The sequence below is a fragment of the Drosophila rhopaloa genome, unplaced genomic scaffold (assembly GCF_018152115.1).
Source record: "Drosophila rhopaloa isolate 14029-0021.01 unplaced genomic scaffold, ASM1815211v1 contig_178, whole genome shotgun sequence".
Lineage (NCBI taxonomy): Eukaryota > Metazoa > Arthropoda > Insecta > Diptera > Drosophilidae > Drosophila > Drosophila rhopaloa.
In genome coordinates this window covers 10,481,288-10,501,360 of record NW_025335059.1, presented here as the reverse complement: position 1 = coordinate 10,501,360, position 20,073 = coordinate 10,481,288, and the positions used below count along the sequence as shown (strand labels likewise).

Below are 20,073 nucleotides of genomic sequence, written 5' to 3'. Positions count from 1 at the left end.
TTGAATAAATACACCACGCTTCTTTCAAGTTTTTTATTCTTTATACTTTTCGTTAGGTTTATAAAATGTTCAGCAGCTAGCCAGGAAAATTTCTATATACAAATGTTACTGGTCAAATGCATGGTGTAACATAAACACAGGATCAAGAACGATCCAGGACATAATTTGACAGCATCGCTTAACTAGTAAGGCTATTAAACAAAAACAAAAGTTATCGGTGAACCAATCAAGCCCAAACCACAAGAGAAAAATGTACAATAAACTTACAACTGAAGATCACAAAGGACTCCTAACCATAGAGGTTGGTCTTACGAATTCTACCAATTACATTATGTTGGGTCTTCCTATATTGAGGTAAGCAGCAGATAATTTAGGCTTCGTATCAGGATTTTTTCAGGGCACTTAGAGAACTGCTAGTTCACCCAAAAATTTAGATCAGTTCGCTCGTAAATCGCTCGTACACCTTATTTATCGGTATGTATCAACTAAAACTAAGCTTGGAGTAGGCCACTCCGATTGGCGCCCAAGCAGCTCTTCTGGTCCGACAAACTGGCCACGCCCAGGTCTGGCCAGGGGGCCACCCCGCCCCCAAAGGACGAGGACGTGGAGGAGGCGGGCACATCGCTCACGATCGCCTTGCACATGACCATCCTGACTCCGGCGAGGAAGTCCGAGAGGTAACATCATGTGGGCCGTGAAGGTGCCGGCGGCTTTCGCTCCATGGAGGACTGCAGGACGGCGGGTGGCGGCGGGGGTGGGGCACTCCGCATCCTTGGCACCGGCTTCTGGTCCTTGCTGCTGGCCAGCTCATCCCTCAGCACCTTCGGCTGCGTCGTTATGACCTTTGGTATGGTTCCCAGATGCTTCGCCCTGGCATCCGCACCGCCCTCGAATCGCACCGATTCGACGGACGAGGATATCCGGCTGTTGCCCTCCTCGTCCACCTCGTTGCCATTGTCCACCTCGTCGTCCTCATCCTCGTTCTCCTGGTCCTCGATCAAGGCACGGAACTCTTGGATCGATTCGTTAAGCACCCACAGTTGTGACAACAACGAGAGATCTAGCTGACGCAGGCCGTTCTAGAATTAAAAGGGAAATATTTTACAATAAGACGGTCTTAGCTTTGATTTTTAATATATAATATATAGTTATGCTTGCAGATAATTAACTTATACAGTATTACGCTAGTCACAATACATTGGTATTTAATCAGAAAGAAGAAAATTGAAATAAACACAAGGATTATTCAATACTTAGATACCGTATATGGTTCAAAAAAAGTTGTGTTTTGTTTGTATAATCTTTGGTCTAATAATAAAAATACATTTTTATAAGGCTTTTACAATAAATGCATCGAATTTAAAAGCCACTATGGGTGTATCTTGTTGATTTATCATTGTAAAGTAGTTACTTTACATTTTATAGATTTAGATTGTCTTATCCGAAATATATATCGTCTGGCTGGTCATGAATAATCCCAAATATTCATGTCCTCTTAAAGCCTTGGCCTGTATTTTCGCCAACATGACGCTTGTGGTCAAAATGAAAGTTCCCCCTGTCGCTGTCGAGTAGGAAGGAAAAATCTCATTTGTCAATTAATATCGCGGCATAATATCGCGCGAAAAGAAAAGCAGAAAAACTTTCTGCAACCGCCGCAGCATCGTGGTATTAACAAAATCCGCTCAAGCCTGCGTTTCGCCTCAACCAACTCCCACCGGGCTGCTAATGCATTCAGATTGGATACAAGAGCAAATTAAAATGAAATAAAATACTAAAAAAAGAATTGCATGCTATTAATTAAGAAGAAGGTATTTAATTAACATGGAAACTTAAAAACTTCATGAATTTGTTCATAAATTAGACCATGAAACTTTAATGGTATTTAAATATTTATATATTTATAAGACCATAAATTAACTCAGAAGCTTTCCCTTTGCGGTTGCGGACTTTGGTTCATAAAAACCGCAAAACTACATTTTCTTTACTTCCGACTAGAATACGGTTAGAAATTATTAATTTAAGGTTTCTTCTTCAACGTTCAATACTTCTGCAGCTGCTTTTTTCGCTTTTCCTCAACTTTCCCAACAATCAGGAAGTATCTACGTGTTCTCAAGTAAAAACTGCCTATCTGCGTTTTTTCTCTTTACCATTTGCTTTGAGCCACGTTAAGTGTGTGCCAGTTTTTACCAGATTAATGCCGGTTGTACAAAACCTTTTTCGCCACATTTGGCGGGGGCGTCGCCTTGGGTCGAATGTGAATTGGTTGCGAATTAACATACTTGCAGGGTTATCCGTGGGAAGTTGATCCAAATAGAATTGTGCTAATACCATTAGTTGGCTTGACTAGAAAGTGCAAATCAGGCCAGAATGTAGGTCAACTGTTCGCAAATAAACCACTTTATTACACTTTTATCACACAACAAAATAATTAGATAAGTTGAAAAATATTAACAATGGCTGGCAAATATTTTATCACCACAGACAAATGTATTATATAAAAATATATAATGAATTCTATTTGAAAATATACATTCTACAGCTTTAAAGCCTTTATTTTGGGTAAAGAACTGTGAAGTTTATTACAGTCACAAATGATAAGTTCTCGATACTCAAGAAAGCTCCTATTTTATTAAGTGTCCCCTTTACTCTCTAAAATTAAAATAGATTTATTTAGAATTTTATCTTTGTCACATGTACTTCCATTTAATAAACAATATTAAAAATCGGCCGCTGTAGAAGTTATCTTTTTGGCGCTTCAGTCATAAATCAAATCGATCCGGTTGAAAATTTAATTAGCCCTAAGCTCTTTGCGCTAAAATTGCTTAGGGGTTCGAAGTGCTTATATTACGTGCCCGGTGGTAATAGGAGGTTTTGACACAAGCAGAAGCCCTAAAAGTATTTCTTAAATGCAACAGCGCCAAATGGCAATGAACGCTGCAAATGCCAGACAAGGCCCTCTCCGACTGCATAAATATATGTCCACATATATACGTATATATCTATCTGCCCAAGATCCAAGATAAATAGTGGCGCGTTCTATCTTTAGCCGGGAAGCCATTCAGTTTACATCAAACATTTCTGCACTGATGCGTGAACTCTGCAGCTGAACGGCGGCACCTTTGCTAAAAATGCGGAAGATCAGGAAACGGGAAGGAATGAAAACAAGCCGGGAATTTCAGCATTTGTCTGTAGAAAGAGGGGATCCCAGATGCGTTGCCATTTGCCAAACTCACATTTGGAATCTCCAGACATTTGCATTTTAAAATTAGCATAGGGAAATGAATCGTAGGTTTTTATAGCCCCATTCCACTTGTGGCATTTATCAATGATTTGTCTTTTTAGGTGATTTTTATCTATATTTACTTTATAGGTAAACAGTTTCTCTAAAATATCTAAATAAAAATGTATGACTACCCATACCATAATTTGTAAAAACAATGAAATATTCCACTTTTGTAGATCAATCAAAAACAGCGTAATTGATTAGAGCTCTCTAGTTATTAGATATGGTTCTTACAATTTTATAATGCTATTAAGAATTTGTTAAACCATTAATTTTGCGTTAATTGATTTTAAAACTAATTCACTAAATAAATTGTGCAAATAAAAACAATCCTATAAAGTTTCTATGATTTTCAATGTTAACGTTTTCTAATATTAAATATATAAAACCAATTATGTGCAAATAAAAGCCAAGCCAATGTTGCTTTTTCTATCCCCCACAGATTTAATTAACTAGGCAAGGTGGGCAAATGAAGCAATAGACCGAGGCAAGGTGGGCAAATGAAGCAATAGACCGATTGCAGAACGCACATATATCTTTTTAAAACCCTCGGCAAGAGGTTGGCGTGTCATGTTCGCGGTCTGATAAACTGAGCTCGGTTCGTATGTGCCAAATAAAGTGAAACAAGTGAGAAGCGATTAGCCGCAAATGGGGGTCTTTCTTGGCCAAGAGGGGCTTAATCGGTAGCCGACGATCTTACAGGCTGGAGAAAGAATGCCGGGCGCGTTCAAGGCCATTTTATGTAAGCCATAAAAATCCATTTCATGCATTGATGCATTTCTTCTCACCAACTGTCCGCTGGCTCTTTAGTTACTTTGGCCGTTGCTGCTGCTGCTGCCTTTTTTCGTTCATAAATTTAATTTGCTGCCATAACCGAGGTATATGGGAAACCAACAACAATAACAAAATAACCAAACACCAGGCAACATAAATTAGCTGAAGCGGACCCGCTTTGTTGCTTTCTTGCTTTGTTGCTTTACTTGCCAGCTTGCTTACTTGCTCACTTGCCAGCTTGCCAACTTACCAACTTGCTGGATTGCCTGGCTTAATGGCTGCGCATGCGCTGATTAGCCTTACTCCTGTTTTCTCCCATTGTGGCCCGCCTTTACCTGCTGCTTTTTATTTCTCCCCGATGCGTTGTATTGCATTAACCAGGTTTATTACTTCATTTTCATCGCTGTACACATTAGAGATGGTGCCGCTGATGACGATGGGAATGGTGGCTTTAACAATTGAGCGTAATTTTACTTGACAATTATCTATTAATATGGAGGTAAAGTTTCTGGCTTTATGAGTTCTGCACTTCAAGTGGTGGAAAAGCAACTACATGGAACAAGTTTAAATGTCATAAAGAGAAATAAGTCTGCTGTTCTTTCATGTGGTAACCAAACTTTATTTAGAATGAAAAAAAACTTTTTAAAGTAAAATGTCCAATATCAAATAATCTCCCCTTTAAGATGTACATCCGTAGCATTTTATTTTGTTATGTACAAAATGCCAGGGAACTATTGGATTTCAGTTTTTAGTTATTATAGTAAAGAGAAATAAGTCCTGCGGCTTGTTTATGGGGTAATAAAACATTAAAATAATAAAACAAACATAAAAAAACGAATTAAAAACTGAAATATCGAATTTCAAATACTTTGGGTAATATATATATTTTTTTGTTAACCTTAGGTAACAACAACAAATCTTTTCTGCACACTGTTAATGCGGTTAGAAAAAACATAAAGCTATAGAATGGATAATAGCATTATACATAGGTGGTTCGTCGAAAACTCATTGTGCCCCAACTGAAAGCTGATCTAATAACCCAATAATAACCAGCTACCGCACTGACCTTCAGCAAATATTTACTTTCAATTCGTGCTCGAAATAGAGTGAGTAAAAGCGGCTTTATATCAAATACAGTGCACATAAATAGACGTGAGTGAACAATGCATATCGATGTCTTGGGTTCACCAAGAAGGGTAACCACTCAATCTCTGCCCAGTTCGGCATTTCGGAAAGCAAAAGCGGCCAACTAACATAATTGCAAAACACATTCACACACCGGACCCATACTTACTGGCTTACACACCCACCGAACTGAACGATCAGAGCTCGAATCGTTAATCAACCGACCGAAACATTTGCGAAAACCAAGGAAAGATAGTTCAGATAGGTCAGCAAACGGATACCCTAACCAGTAATTAGTTTAAAAAATAAATAAATAAATCACTTCCCTATTGATTGAAATCTATTTTTCCAAGAAACTTGTGATTTCCTTTCAATGGTGTCTAAACAATCGGGGCTTATCTTCCCCTTAATGGCATTTCAACTGTTTTCGGCTTAAGTTGGCCAGAAAATAACTAAGACCCGGTAGAGTTAGATAAACAAATCGCTATTGTGGCAACGAATAAATTTAAATGCCTCGCAGAAATAACACACAATAATAAATGGTTGGGCAAATACAATGACCAATTAAAGTGTCATTGGGCCTGCGTTGGCGAACTGATGGAAACTTTAATGTAACGAAAACTAAGAGCTAATAGAACTACTTATACGAAATGCGTTAAGCGAATAATTATAATAATAATAATATTATTACACGGGAAATGTGGCCCACAAAATTGCCATTTGGGCCCAAGACTTGGCCAAGTCTCGATAGCCATATTGCACAACAGCAGACATGCAAATTGCGCAAAATGCTTTAAATGGTGCACAATTTAGTATTTATTTCCAATTGTTCACCACCGCCACAGATCGACGTCTAAATCGGAGCAGCACGAAAAAGTCAGCATTTTTATTCAGAAGACTTTGGTTTTGATTTGATCCGAGACAATACAGAAAATGGCCGCTCCTAACTCAAGGCTTACTGGGGTATTTACACCTACGCCTAAGCGAGTATTAAACAGGTTCTTACGGCCATAATACGATAGGCAATAGGTATTGAACAAATGCTGTTGCCAGCAAAAGCTAGCAAAATTAAATGTGAAAGGTTTTGCCAACTTAGACTTTGGCCCCCACTCGCAGAAGTTTGGTATTAGGCGGCTGAGCTAAAGTTTACTAAGGCAGGTCAATAAAGTTCACTTCCAAATGCAGCTTATACCCTTAAGAAGTGTGTTATATTTTGGCACAAGAGTGACAACATTCAAATAAAAATAACTTTGCACGTCAGAGAACTGGTTTCGGTTGCTAAACGAGGCGATTAAATTGTTTAGCTTTCAATGCAAATTTTTTGAAATATCTTAGGGAGAAACTGTGTCATTGGAAATATTTAGGACATTTTAATTTCAGAACGAAATAAGTGAAATTTCAGGTGATGTTTTGGCAGTAGATTTATAGATCAAAAGCTTATTATACCTTTCGATTTTAAGCAAAACTGAAAACAATTTTATGCCGTTTAAAGGTATAATCTTGATAAAATCAAAAGTTGGTAAGATCACCAATATCAAGTCTTCTTGAAATCTAAGAGATAAACCTTATATTTATACATAATTTTAAGATCGTATCGTGGACCTATGGTAGCTTATCGTAAAAGCTATTGGTTTGGTTTTCATTTACAAATTAAACATACAATAAAATATGATGGAGATCTTACCATTTCCTTCCGCAGCGTCGCAATTTGTGCATCCAGAGTGCTGCCTGCTTCGACTGCTTGGGGGTTTCCTTTGGCGGATAAACTGGGGGACTTCGCCTCGGATTTCGCAGTCATTGGTGGTATTGCTGTGTTTCCGATCGGCGAGGAGGGCAGTGACTTATCGTTGCCATTCTCATTGTCATCCTGGATCTCCAATGCAAAAGAGTTGTTTGGTTTTTGGCTGATCTCGCTGCTGTTGTTGTTTCCCTCCACATCACTGAGAAGTCCCGAATCGGAACACAATAGTTTGTTGAAGCCAATCAGAGATTTTGGCAGCGGTGGCAGCTCGCAAACAGAATTTCCACTGCAAAGAGAAGATAGTAGAAGACAGTAATTAGTCATAGGAAGTAGTCCACTTTAGAGGCAATACATACAATTTAGTTTCAACCCAACTATACCTTTGCTTGCCACCCAAATAGCCATAACCTTGCCAATAACCAATCACATGACCATCTAGACCATCATCACTCTCCTTCTCAAAATCATCCTCCTCATTTCGATTGATGATTTCGCTTAGAGTCAGGGGTAATACGGTCCCCGCCTCACCGAAATCACTCTCATCCTCGTATTCACTGCACGTGGTTGGGGTTTCTCCACGCCCGATCCTCAGTTCCTCGTCGTCCTTCTCGTCTATGTTGAAGAATCCGTCTTGGAACCGCTGATGCCACTTGGCCACATACTGGGCACTGGGGCAGAAGGGCCCGAAGGCGTTCCGACACTCCTCGAAAATCTGGGCGGGATGGAGGCGGCGTCGGAACCCAAACAAGATGCACTGCTGCAGTTCCACGGCCGAGGGCGCCGGAATGGGCGACAGGAACAGCTCGTCCAGGTCCTCGGACATTTTCGGTGACTTTGTGAGATGGCGTTTGAAACGACCTATGACATTAGCTGCAAAGTTTCCATTGGGGATAAGATAGGTGGTTCTTTTAGATTTCATATTGGCACGCAAAGCTGGTCGATTTCAAAGTTTCAACGCATTCCCTTAGTTTCAACAGAAAACAGAACACAGGAACGAAATACAGAACAGTGGATGAGGTGATGGGTTCTTTCAGCATGGGGTATTATCGGATGTTGGTTAGGCACAGCTCATGTTATGGCATATTTGTATTATTTTCAATGAAACGACTTATGACATAAGCTGCAAAGAATTTTGTACATATCATAGGGTTTTACTTTATTATCCATTGTGCCAACACAGAACCAAATTGAAAAAAAACAGGAACAGCAAACAGAACATCGCAAACGGTAGGTAATCTTATAAGGCTGATAATTATCAATATGTCAGGGTATTATCAGATGTTGCTTAAGCAGATAAGATAGCCATAGCCTTAATCCCTTTCTGACTTTTATCCTTCGTTACAAAAAGCTGGCATGGAAAAACACAACAAATCGTTACTTGTAAATTATTGGTTAAGCAATTAGATTATATTATCATTGTAAGATCGGAATTCTCATTGTAAAATCAGAGCTTTAAGAATGGCATTTCAGTCTCAATCTGTAATGTTAGCACAGGCATTTAAGATACATGAAAACATGGGCCGGTATGAAAAAAAGATATAGTTATGTACATAATGCAAGCACAACTCCATTCGTAAAAGAAACCAGACACGAAGGCCATCAACTTATGGCTTTTAGAATGCTAACAAACGAGTTCAAAAAATTGGTTAAACAGTCTGATCAGTCAGTTGCATCAAAGGCCATAATACAGTCACAAAAACGTGGTCAATGCAAGAGATAATTTAGTTTGTGACTTCATTTATTCGTAATGGAGATTACCAAATGAAGTTGAAGTGAGTAGTAAACAAATTATTGGCTTGCAAATTGTCAATTTTTCACTCTAAATTGATTTTCGGCGAAGAAGATGTTGTGCTTGCTTTGTCATTAATGACGAATACGTAAATATTAAAAATGCCTTTAAAGATCTTAAAAGGAATTTTTTTAACGCAGTTAAGTAACTTCAAACATATTGTGCAATCCATTTGTTTGTCATAACATTTATAACCTTTAATAAAAAGTCGTTTAGCTAAATAAAACACAGCTGGTTCTACAATAGTTCAATAGGGCTGACCGCCAATATCCATAGCCATAATCAACACCTTTCATCTATTTTCAACCCACACGTCAAACTATTTTAAAAATTCAAATTAAATCCGTCAGCACATGTTGAAAGCTCTATATCCCCACCTTCGTGATGCCTAATTAAACTGAATGTTTAGATAGTCGTCAATTCTTTCAACTAGTATTAAAACAAAGAATACAACAACCGATCATAATCATAAATTCCATTCAAATTTCTACCGAACTGATATTACGTCATGAGATTTTCACAAGCACATTGGGAAAAGCAATATTCTGCGCAGGGCAAGGCTGGAGGTCAACGAAAATGATTTTATACAAACGTAAATGATGTCTTTATCTGAAATGTCTCACATGTCGGTTAATCAAAACACATGTATATCCGCAAGTTGTTACTTTTCAAATAGCCGATGCTGTGAAGTAATAACACATTGGAAAAACACTGCGGCAACATTTTTTTAGACAATACACAAATCAACACGAAAACTTTGTATTTTTCTTGTATTTATTTTGCAAAGCAAAGGCAGCAGAAAAAAATATTATTTTTACTATTCGCAGCATGTCTAATTTGGTTTGCTAATCTGTCATTTTTATCTGAAGAATTCACACAGCTGCGTAAACATTGTCATTAAAAGGGTCTGCGATTCAGCGCGTACTCACAAATTACGATTTGTACAAACAGTATGGGAAAAATGAACATATAATCTGTATTTCCTAGTTCCGTTTGGCGTGGATATTGTTTGTTTCGCTGCGAAATTCGCGTGCAACTAAAAATTAAATGCTGCCACTTTCGGCCACGTTGGATCACCCAAATCCCCCAAGAGAGAGCCCCAAGGAGCCCCAAAAACGCAAAACAGCAAAACAGAGACACGAAAGCCACGCGATCGGTGAACACTCTCGAGAGTGAGAATCAGGCATCGAGACAAAAATAAAAATATATAAGAAATGAGCAAATTGATTTAATAAAAAACAAAATGACAAACAGGGTGTATTTCGGTTCGAAAAGGTGAAAGTAAGTGAGTTAATTTGGTTACCTCAATTTATTATTGGGTTTAACGACATGAAGATTTATTTAAAGAGATTTTTCTATTGATATTTGGTTAATTGTTTGTATGGTAATATCAAGTTTAACGACATTTACATGTTTCTAAGCAGATTTCCTTATTTACGTTATTTTGGGATTAAAAGGTAATAGTCAAACAGTTCTTTAATAATAATACTAATAATCTAAAAATTCTGAACTTGTTTTCCTATTTCTTTACTAGACATTACCAATTTAGACTCTAAATTAAAATAAAACAAATACATTTTAAAGTTAATATATTATAGAATTGTAAATAGCAAACCATTTTATAGATATCCATTTAACTTCATGGACATAAAAACATGGCATGACACGACTATTTACTTCAGCAAGAGAATAATGAAATTATAAAGCTTAATTTCACTCAAGTACAATACAAACTCACCTAGCTCATTGTTTTTATTAGAAATTTCTACAACATGGTCCCAAAATTGTCATAGATGATCTAGAAGATCCCCAGAATTGCACCACCCTGTGCGCCCCTGTCACCAGCGGATCTCCAGATATTTTTAGACATAACAAAATAACACGCTCGCGCCGCTGTAGTACATCATGTACGAAATAATCAGGCAGCTCTTCAACGAGACCTTAGGGCGATCCGTATAGCCGGCAATACAATAACAGAGAATAACAGAGATTCTGGCGCAGGGGAGCGTTCCCATTCCCATTCAGAAATATCCGAACATGATGGCGAGTGATGCAGCCGTCAAATTTGTCTTATTTCGGACCCCAACAGCGCTTTTTTTTTTACTTTTTTTGTTTTAGCCTTGCTTGGGTAGAGAGACCAAAGCGAATTGGGAGCGTGCGGAATGCGGCAATCTATATATAAACCGGGTAGAATCAGATCCACGCATTGAATGCCGGCGACATCCGCTGTGACCCACAGAAGAAGTGCATCGAATGCGGAATGGGCAAATTACACAGACAATTGCGCAGGTGGCGAATCGGAGCACGCACATTGCAGGATGTCTTAACAGAACAATGCAATATATATATACAAAAAATATATATATATTAGCGCCATGGCGATTTCTCGACAGGCTGGCTTCTACCTACGTGATCATAATACCAATAGTTGACCCAAAAATTTCACCAGACATTTATGAGCTTTCCTTGGCTAAATGCTTGGCGAAAACAAATGGCACTCAAGTCGCTCAAGAAGGTGATAAAAGGGGGATTTAAATGGCTGCGTAGAAATCTCTGGGTCAGTTCTCCGAGACTCTTTCTCAGCCATTTAATGAGGGCACGGTAAAGACTAATAACGCCGCCTCAAGTTGGGAATTGACGCCACAATCGGGTTCCAGTTTCTCACAGTAACTTTCTCACGCATTCTAATAAGGCATCGTTTTCCATTGTCTTGAAAACGGCCGAAGAGTCCGGTGCAAATTAAGTGAGAAGTTGCGGAGTTGGATAAGTCTTCGAGGAGTTATTATCGCCAGTTACTCACGTATTGTCGCCCTCTACGTGAGCCACTCCCAAAAAAAAATAAGAAAATAAAAACCACCTCAAAATCGCTCATATCGAAACGTTTTCGCTTTCATTCAAAATACCCCACCAACTACTCACCGCAGAGCCCATAAATTTCTATTTTCTAACTTTTATTTCGCCTCTGCCCGAAGAGTTTCTAAACAAATAACCAATAGTATGCAAATGAACCACCGACTAGAGCGGTTTAGTTACCCAAATAAATTGTGTTGTGCGGCATACGATTAGTCGCGCGTTTCTCTTTCGAATCCAACAAAAAGCGAAATTTTGATTTCGGTTTCCTGATTAGTAGAACGAAGCCGGCCAATAGCCACCACCTTACAAATAGCTCTTCGAATGGCTTAATTTATGCAGATTGTTCATCATAGCTATGTTCAGGCCCCATATAGCATGATATCGGCATAAGGCCACTGCTGAGACTTTGTTTGCCTGAAACTCAAAAGCGAAAGCACCGCAATCTGAGCGGGACATTTTTGAGAATGCCCCAACACCCAAAATATGCAAGACACGCTATTGATCCCATTAAAAACAACAAGTAACAATACGAAAGAGCGGCTTCGATGATTAATTGCCTTTTAAAACAATCGTGGTATACCAATTTAGATCATTATAGAGGCTATAAGATATTATCAACAAATCAAATTTGTAAGGGAGGTAACGTTTTTGTGAACTCATTTATTTGTAAGGCCGAAATTCCTGATATCTAAAATCGGAATATTGAATGTTTCAAAATGTTTTTAAGCAATAGTATGAAAAAGGAAAAAGGAAAGAAACAATTAAATCATTTATTTAATTCACCTTAAAGAGTACGATCAGTAAAATAGCAATATACTTCTTTTATAAGGCCGAAATTCCTGATACCAAAAAATGGTATAACTCACATATAATTAGTAATATGCAATTTATGAATTGACTATTCATATTATGATTTTTTTTAAACATAAAAAAATATTCTGTGCATATGATAGACCTATGAACTCTGGTTATTAAAAACCGCTAAAATGGTTACAAAATCCATCTGCCCCAACATTTTTCTCCTAGCTTTAAGAAACGAAGGTGTATAAATAAAAAGACTAATAGCATATGTGCTATTAAAATTTCCTTATGTGAAAGTAAAATGTTCAGTGTGGAGCTTGGCAACAACAAACGAATAAATCCGTCCACTTGACCACCGAACGGAACAGGAAACTTGGGCAATACTCGCGCACCTGAGATACATATCTACAAATCTGCGCCAGCTTGGCTCAGACTGCTATTTTTGGCCAGACATCTGCGTGGAGTTGTTGGCATTAAAAAATTAAAGAAAAAATCAAGTAAGGTACCACAAGTGCAGAGTGATGGCAAATTAAATGTGAAACGAGGTCTCTGCGCCGAAAACACATGGAATCTATTCGCCTGAAAGACCTTAATTGCTATTGAAAACAATATCAAGAAATCAAGTAAAACAAAGCTTTGTGTAACTTATACTCAAGTGCATTAAACCGACTGCTGTTCTGGGTATTCAATGCAGTTGTTAAATTTCAATGCTAAAAATATATAAAACCCTTAAATAGAGGGTATTCCCAACTGCCTTACTCAAAGCCTAGATTATGTCATTAGCTTATACTGCCAAATTTCTTTATAAACTGTAACAGAGCATACAAATAAAAGTGTGCTCAAAGTTTTCGGTTTATGTAAGCCCAGTCAGCCTATACTCGTAGACGAAGTGGAGTAGAGTCCAAAAACATCATCCACTTTTGGCTTCCAGGTCCAGGCTGCTTTTCCGCATGTTTTGTTTTCCGTTAAAATCAAGTTTATAGTGTCTTTGGGTATTTTGGCCACTTTTTGGCAAAGTTTGTTTTTAACTGGAGAGTGGTTTGGTCTGTATTCCTCACCTTGTAAACTAGTAACACTCATTTGGGCATTCATTTCTGGTACAAGTGGTTAACACTTCACTAATCATGCAATTAATTGACTTGATCTTTCCCAGAAGTTTCTTTTTGAAAGGTTGTAGGGGGACAGCTTAAGATCCATTGACCCGATACTTTCCTGCAGAGAGAACAAAGCGGTAGTTGAACTCTGGATATCTGTCGCATCATCATCTTGGGATATTTAGCTGCTAGCCAAGTGAAACAGAAGCATATTACGCAGAAATACTCGTACGCCAGAAAGTCAGTCAGTTAGGCCGACTGGAGAGCTTTGTCGAGTCACCTGTCGTACTTTAACGGTTCTCACACTCGTAACAGCCTCAAAAACCTGACTTGTGTATCTTTGGCAAACACAGAAATTACAACTCTGCCACCTGAAACTACTCAGTGGCTGACAGCCATCAAGACTCCGGACCGGCCATGATTTTAATCGTAGTTGAAGGTGTTTCTGCATCTAGTTTTTGGGTGAGTCCAAATCAGTGGTATTGCCTTTACAGTATAGTATATTACATTATATGTAATTCCAAGGCATAAATACCATTTAGAAAGGTTTATAGCTTAAATCGCTTTATTCAACGAATAAATGTTAATAAAAGCTGCATGGATTGTTGACCGATTTAGCAGTATATGTTTATACTTATAAAAACTTCGGTGAAAGCCTGCTAATCACCTGAAACCCTTGTTCAATATAAATGAACTTTTGACCGAACACAATCTCTCCAAAATCGAACTGAGGTACCAGCTAATAAAAAAAGCCTACAGTTTCTGTTATGGGTTTTAAAAGTGGCTTGCATTTACATTAAATTTCTAAGATATGTAAATCGGAATCTGCATTTTGTGATTGGCTTTCATTCGCTTTGCAATTCCCAGAAAATGATGTTGGAAAATGATTGGTGCCAACAAGCAATGCGAAGCAATAATCAAGTTGCAGTCGACATTATTCAAGACATTACCACATGCAAACATTCCATTTCGCTTTTAATAATAGCTTACAAATGACAATTAAGCTCAGTTTTCAAAAGAAAATTTCTTAGGTAAGTTCTTTAAACTCGAACAAAGACTGAATGAAACTTTTGTATGCAATAACACAGAAATAAATTCACGGAAATGTCTAAATAAAAGTTTTACGACTTTTATTCAAACTGCTGAGCCAAAGAGCAAGCATTCTATATATAGAAGAACGAGGAAACGGTAAACGCGAACGTAAACCATTCTTGATAACGGCAACCATTATGCAAATTGAAATCGAAGGAGCAATAACTGGGGAATCATGTTGGGATTGGTGCAACAACATTGCTTTCGCCATGTGATTGAATTTATTTTATAACGCTTGCGTCGAAGTTGCAACAGTTAGCCACAGCCGATGCCATGAAAATATATATAGATATATATATAGTTATATATGTGTATATGCGACTGCACTTATCTGCGAATCACCTCATATGCATAAGACCCAATCTACACGTTCAGGCATTTGAAAGATGCAATTTGCCAGTTGCATCTCGCTGTAGGAAATGACTTCTCGGCAATGTTCGTTTAAATATGCATTGATTGAGTGAGTAATATACATCAAGTAAAATACATTATTATCGGCACAAAATGCTTGCATGAGAAAAGAGAGTCAGAGTCTTATTATTATTAAAATGCAATTGTGTAGTGCATGAAAAAATTTAATATTTTTCTCCGCTATTATTCATATTTCATGAATAATACAAATTCCTAAATGTACCTATTATTAAGCTTTTAGTAAAACCTGTTACATAAAACATTTAATCCACCATTTTCTTATTAGTTAATTAATCATTAATTATAACCTTAGGATCATAAATCATCTTATACTTTGGTCCACTCAAATTGCAGTTTTCTGAGTGCATTTGATCAAATTTTCGGGAGATAAGCACGGAAACGGATTTTTATTAAGACGAACTCTAGCAACTTTCTAACGAGAAACCCACATGATTAGAGACGATTAACTCGTGATTTATTGACAGTGTAAAGCCAACTTCTATCGGCCATTCTGATGGCCTGCCAATGAAAGCTATACTTCGTGTGAATAAGCAAATATTGGAACATACATATATGCACGATATATGAAGTATCTTGGTCGTGTGTGCGATGGCGCAAATGCCAAGCACTGTGAGTCACGATAATCACTTTTCGCGGCGACAAACACGTACCGCAAGCGGAATACATATAAGTATTTATATGTTAATATAAACACAGGCCCATTGTGTGTACCCGCTAAAATCCGAATCATTCGAGTCGTAAAAGAGCGCCTCAAAACGGGTTTTTGGCCACTTCGATTCTGCTGTTCAAAATACTAACGAGTAAACCTAAATTGTTAATATCGCAAGCCTTTGCGGCGGCTACTTGCGGCAATCGCGGGCCCAAAAGCTCGCACATGCAATGTGCAATCTGCAATGTGCAACATGCAACAAACCACATTCGAAATGATGTCAGCACAGATAAATTAATGTAAGCCAAGCCCGCTTCTGTGAGAGATCTCACTCCGAAAGTGCGCGATGAGAGCTAGAGACAATGGTGGCCCCCAGTTGCACGTGAAGATGGAGAGGTGCTCGGCATTCCGTGGGATGCGCACGGTCGATCAAAACCATGTCAATGGAGCCCAGCGAAACTCGGTGAAATAATTGCGGTAGCTCAATAACGAGTTCGAGATCGGCTAATACTGACTATCGGATATGGTGCGCCAAAGTCATTTTCAGTTCAAAAGTATTACGACCTCTAACTCTATCTCCCATTAACCAAGACCTTAACAAGTTTTCCGTTTATTGGCAAGACGAAACTTGCATTTTTCTTCTCTTTTACCATATTCAAATTTTCATATTTACTAGCAATAAATAATCGGCGATAACAATACATTTTTTTATTGTGGTGGTAATGGATGTTAACTTATTTTCTCAAAAATACCCATTTCTTCATCATAAAATCCATTTTAGTCTGTTAATTCGAATGTATACAGATCAAAGAAAATTGAAAAATTTTAATGTTATTTCTGAAAATAAAACTTAATAAATTATATACTGGATAACTAAATTTGGATGAAGAAACTATTAAAAATAATGTTCTACTTCAGACTATAAAAGAAGCCTATAAATTTATAATTTTAATCTGCAAATCTGAAGAGGAATTTTTAAACGTACATTTTAGTTATAAGTATTTAATGCACCTAAAGTTTTTGTGAATTATTGCGTAGAGTTTTTAAAACTCACCGTTTTCCGTTGCGAGAACGTTTCTCGGTCTCCGCTTCCTTCACGCTGTCCCAACTATCGCCCACTCCCGAGGACATGTCGTCCAGCCGCTCCTCGTCCTCCATGCCCGAATCTTCGAGGCTGATGTGGCAGCTGGTTAAGGTCACCGCCGTGCCATTGTCGCCCACCTCGATCCAATCCGAGGTGCGGATGCGCTGGGATCTCTCGGTGCCATAGGGCGACGAATCTGTGGAGCATCCAGAAGGACAACGCTTCCTTGAAGACACTCCCTCTTTGCCCATGTTTTCCTTCAGCGATTTGTTAACCGCATAGGTCAGCGTATCCTCCTCATCGACATCTCCATCCGCATCCTCGACGTTGTCCGCATCCACGTCCTCGGCATCCTCGGCATCATCGATGGAGTTGTATCGCCTGCGCGATATGACACTCTTGGGTGTGGATGTGGTCGGGGGCGAAAGGGACTTGGTGGGCAGCTGCTCCAGGGAACAGGACTTGTTCCGCATGGCAGCCAGCTCCGAGATGAGCATCTCGTGGAAGGCCTGCTTCTTCTGCGGAGTATTGCCCACGCTAATAGAACTCTTCATGGTGCTGGTGGTCTGGCCACCATTCACATTGATCCTCATGCAGTTTCCCGTAGACTGAATGGAAAGGACATCCGCCTCCTGTTTCAGGGCCTCGTGTTTGGTTATAATGGTGGTATCGGTGGCAGCCTGTTTCTGGCTCTGATTGATGATTATCTCCGAAAACAAACGCTCTGCGGCGTTCTTCAAGTTGTTCTTGATCTCCACAGTTCGGCCAGCCAGGAATCCTCCGTTGTGAGGGGAGGGGGTCGACTCCTTTTGGCAGCCATCCAGTGTAGTTTTGGATCTTCTGAATAACCCAGTGGATGGGTGGGTAGTGGCTACTGGTATATCCTCCACATCCAGAGTGGCAACGGGAAGTTGGACAATTTTCCGGGGTCTGGGTAGAGGCTGGCTGGTGGGCTGAAGACCAGCCCGCTCGAAGTCCACCTTTCCCAGGCTCAAGCGGGTGTCCTTGCGGGGCGTGGTTTGCGGGGAACCCCCAATCACGCTTATCGAGTTATGACGATTCACAGTGACCACCGAAGTTATGGCCTCCCTGGGCTTGGCCGTTGGCACATCGGGAGCTTTACGTAGCTTCAGCGGTTTGACCGGAGGAGCTGGTACCGCCGTTGTGGGGGTCTGGGTTTGGGCCTGCTTCTTGGGCAGATTAACTGTCGGAGATTTGTAGACCAGGGTGCGGCCCACGGCACTCAGTTGGCTCACAAAGGTGGGCTTCTTCTGGATGATCGGTGGTGCTCCATTGGCGGACTGGGCCGCTTTGGGCCTGGGTGGAACCGGTGGTCCGGGGCGCTTCACCACCACGGCTGCGGATCCGGCGGTTGTGGCCATTGGTGGTAGCTTTGCTGCACGTTCTCACGCCAAACCGCACTCGAAACCAGTATTTTTAGGTCACTTCTCAACGGCGAACAACGACTGCGCTTATTTATTATTATTACTTAGCATAAGCGCGCAAATGGGAAACTAGTTTTGCTCTTCTCACATGGCGATCTCCTCATTGCCGCCTCATCTCCTCCAGCCTTTTGATGCAGCTGCCGTCGATCTCTGATCTATTTTGAATATAGGCCACCACGTCGCTGCAACGGAGCTAGTTGGATTCAGCCAAGTAACACTTTATTGGTCGGTTATTCGATATGGAATATGGCCGCTTTGCAAAACTCTGCTCTTTAGCGAAACTCGTTTTCGTCGCTTTATTTGCACACTCGATCTTTGGGGTTCTGTGGATTTTAAAGTGAAAGGGTTCCGTTTATTTTGGTTTTGTGTCTCTACTTCAGGCCATGGAAACTTTGGGGCCTACGAATGCCACCAAGCCATTTTAATTGTTCATTATGTTTGAAAGAATTGTTAGGTCTGCAACCCATAAACGATCTAATGGCTCTAACACAATCAAAAATGTCTTCAACTCTTGTGTTCTTTGGTTTTTAAAGTGAAAGGATTTTAGTTGGTTAATTGGGATTTATGCCTTATCTTTAAAATGTATGCCTGTTACAGGCCAGTTAAATCAATTTACTAAGCTCTACCGCTAAGAACATCATTAAAAGGGGTAAGAATGTCAGGCCATACAATTTATAAGCTGACATATGAATACGCTAAACTATAAACAAAAGATTTTCAAAGTATTTGCATTGTTATATTAAACAAATAGGCACTAAAAATATACAACCACACACACGAACCCACTTTAAAAGTGGCTTTAAAAGAATGGCGTTGGCAATTAACGTTATTTTTGTTGTTTGTACAAAGAAGTTTCACTTTAGCACTGATCTCGGCACTTGCTGAGACTCGAGTTTACGATCTTTTAACAGCCTTTATTTGTTTAAATTTTATGTATATTATTTATGCACTGCACCCACACCAACACATAAATCACTGAGCCGTATTTTTTAAGGCAGGGGAGTTTGATATAGGGTTTTTATGATCAGTTCCTCTCGAAAAACCACAAAAACTTAAATTATCTCGGAAAATTCTAATGACTTGTTCTGCCGCCTAGTGATTCATCTGCGTTTGTCAAATAGTAAATATTGCATTTTGCGCTTCAAATAGCTAAAACCATCGCATCGGAAACACTCACACACCCACACTCAGGCACACACACACGCAGACAAAGACAAAGCCGTCCCGATTTGAACCGATACGGATACTATATAACGTATCCGCTATACGTTGCGCTTTGCACGAGAGCCAGAAATAAACTGAAACGGAGAAAAACGAATCGAAAGAGCGGCCAGTTAAGCGCACCTTGCTCAATATTGTTGTTGCTACACGGTCGACTGTGTGTGTTTGCTTGTGTTAGTGTTTGCGGGTGTGTGAGATGCGGTAGTGTGGGTGCTTTGGATAAACGAGTGACGCGGCAAAACTCGAAAAGTCTGCACTTTAAAGATTCGTTGATATCCCAGGCAGACTATGAGCTACTCTAGACCTTTTGTAAAATTGATAAACCAAATGAAGATATTTTTTATCCTATAACATAATAAATTTTAAAATTTAACACAACACAAATAAAAATACCAAATTGCACAAAGTTTTAATTCTTAATTATCAAAAATTAGCAGTGTAAACATTTTTCCACTATATTATCTGCTATTTTAAATGTTTGATTTTCTATTTGCAAAAAATTTGTACATGAATCCTAATGAAAGATATTCCCGTTCCAGCTTTTTTAGGAAATACCCATTTAAACTTCGGAGTAGTAATTCTTCTATTAAAGATTAAAATAAATCTAAATAAGTTAAATAAACAAATACATGCGCGAGATCTCATGTTTCTTTAATGGCGGTATTTTTTGCTTTTAACTTTTTACAGAAT

General features: G+C 39.1%; 1 protein-coding gene across 9 annotated transcripts; it reads right to left on the bottom strand.

Moving 5' to 3' along the window:
* Positions 1-18: 18 nt before the first annotated feature.
* On the bottom strand, positions 19-19,448 carry LOC108049063. 9 transcript variants are annotated; one of them, XR_001769517.2, is made up of 5 exons: positions 19,340-19,448; positions 16,688-18,485; positions 6,867-7,209; positions 268-1,079; positions 19-191 (listed from the first exon to the last, which is right to left on the bottom strand). XR_001769517.2 is itself a non-coding variant. In XM_017130095.2 (4 exons), exons 2-4 carry the CDS (start codon positions 18,097-18,099, stop codon positions 684-686), a joined length of 2,151 nt encoding a protein of 716 aa, XP_016985584.1. In that variant the 5' UTR covers positions 18,100-18,485; positions 19,340-19,448; the 3' UTR covers positions 19-683. The 9 variants fall into 9 exon arrangements, 8 of the variants coding, with proteins under 8 accessions (XP_016985584.1, XP_016985585.1, XP_016985586.1 ...); XM_017130095.2 differs by having other exon boundaries at positions 19-1,079; XM_017130096.2 differs by having other exon boundaries at positions 19-1,079; positions 19,344-19,448.
* Between the last annotated feature and the right edge of the window lie 625 nt (positions 19,449-20,073).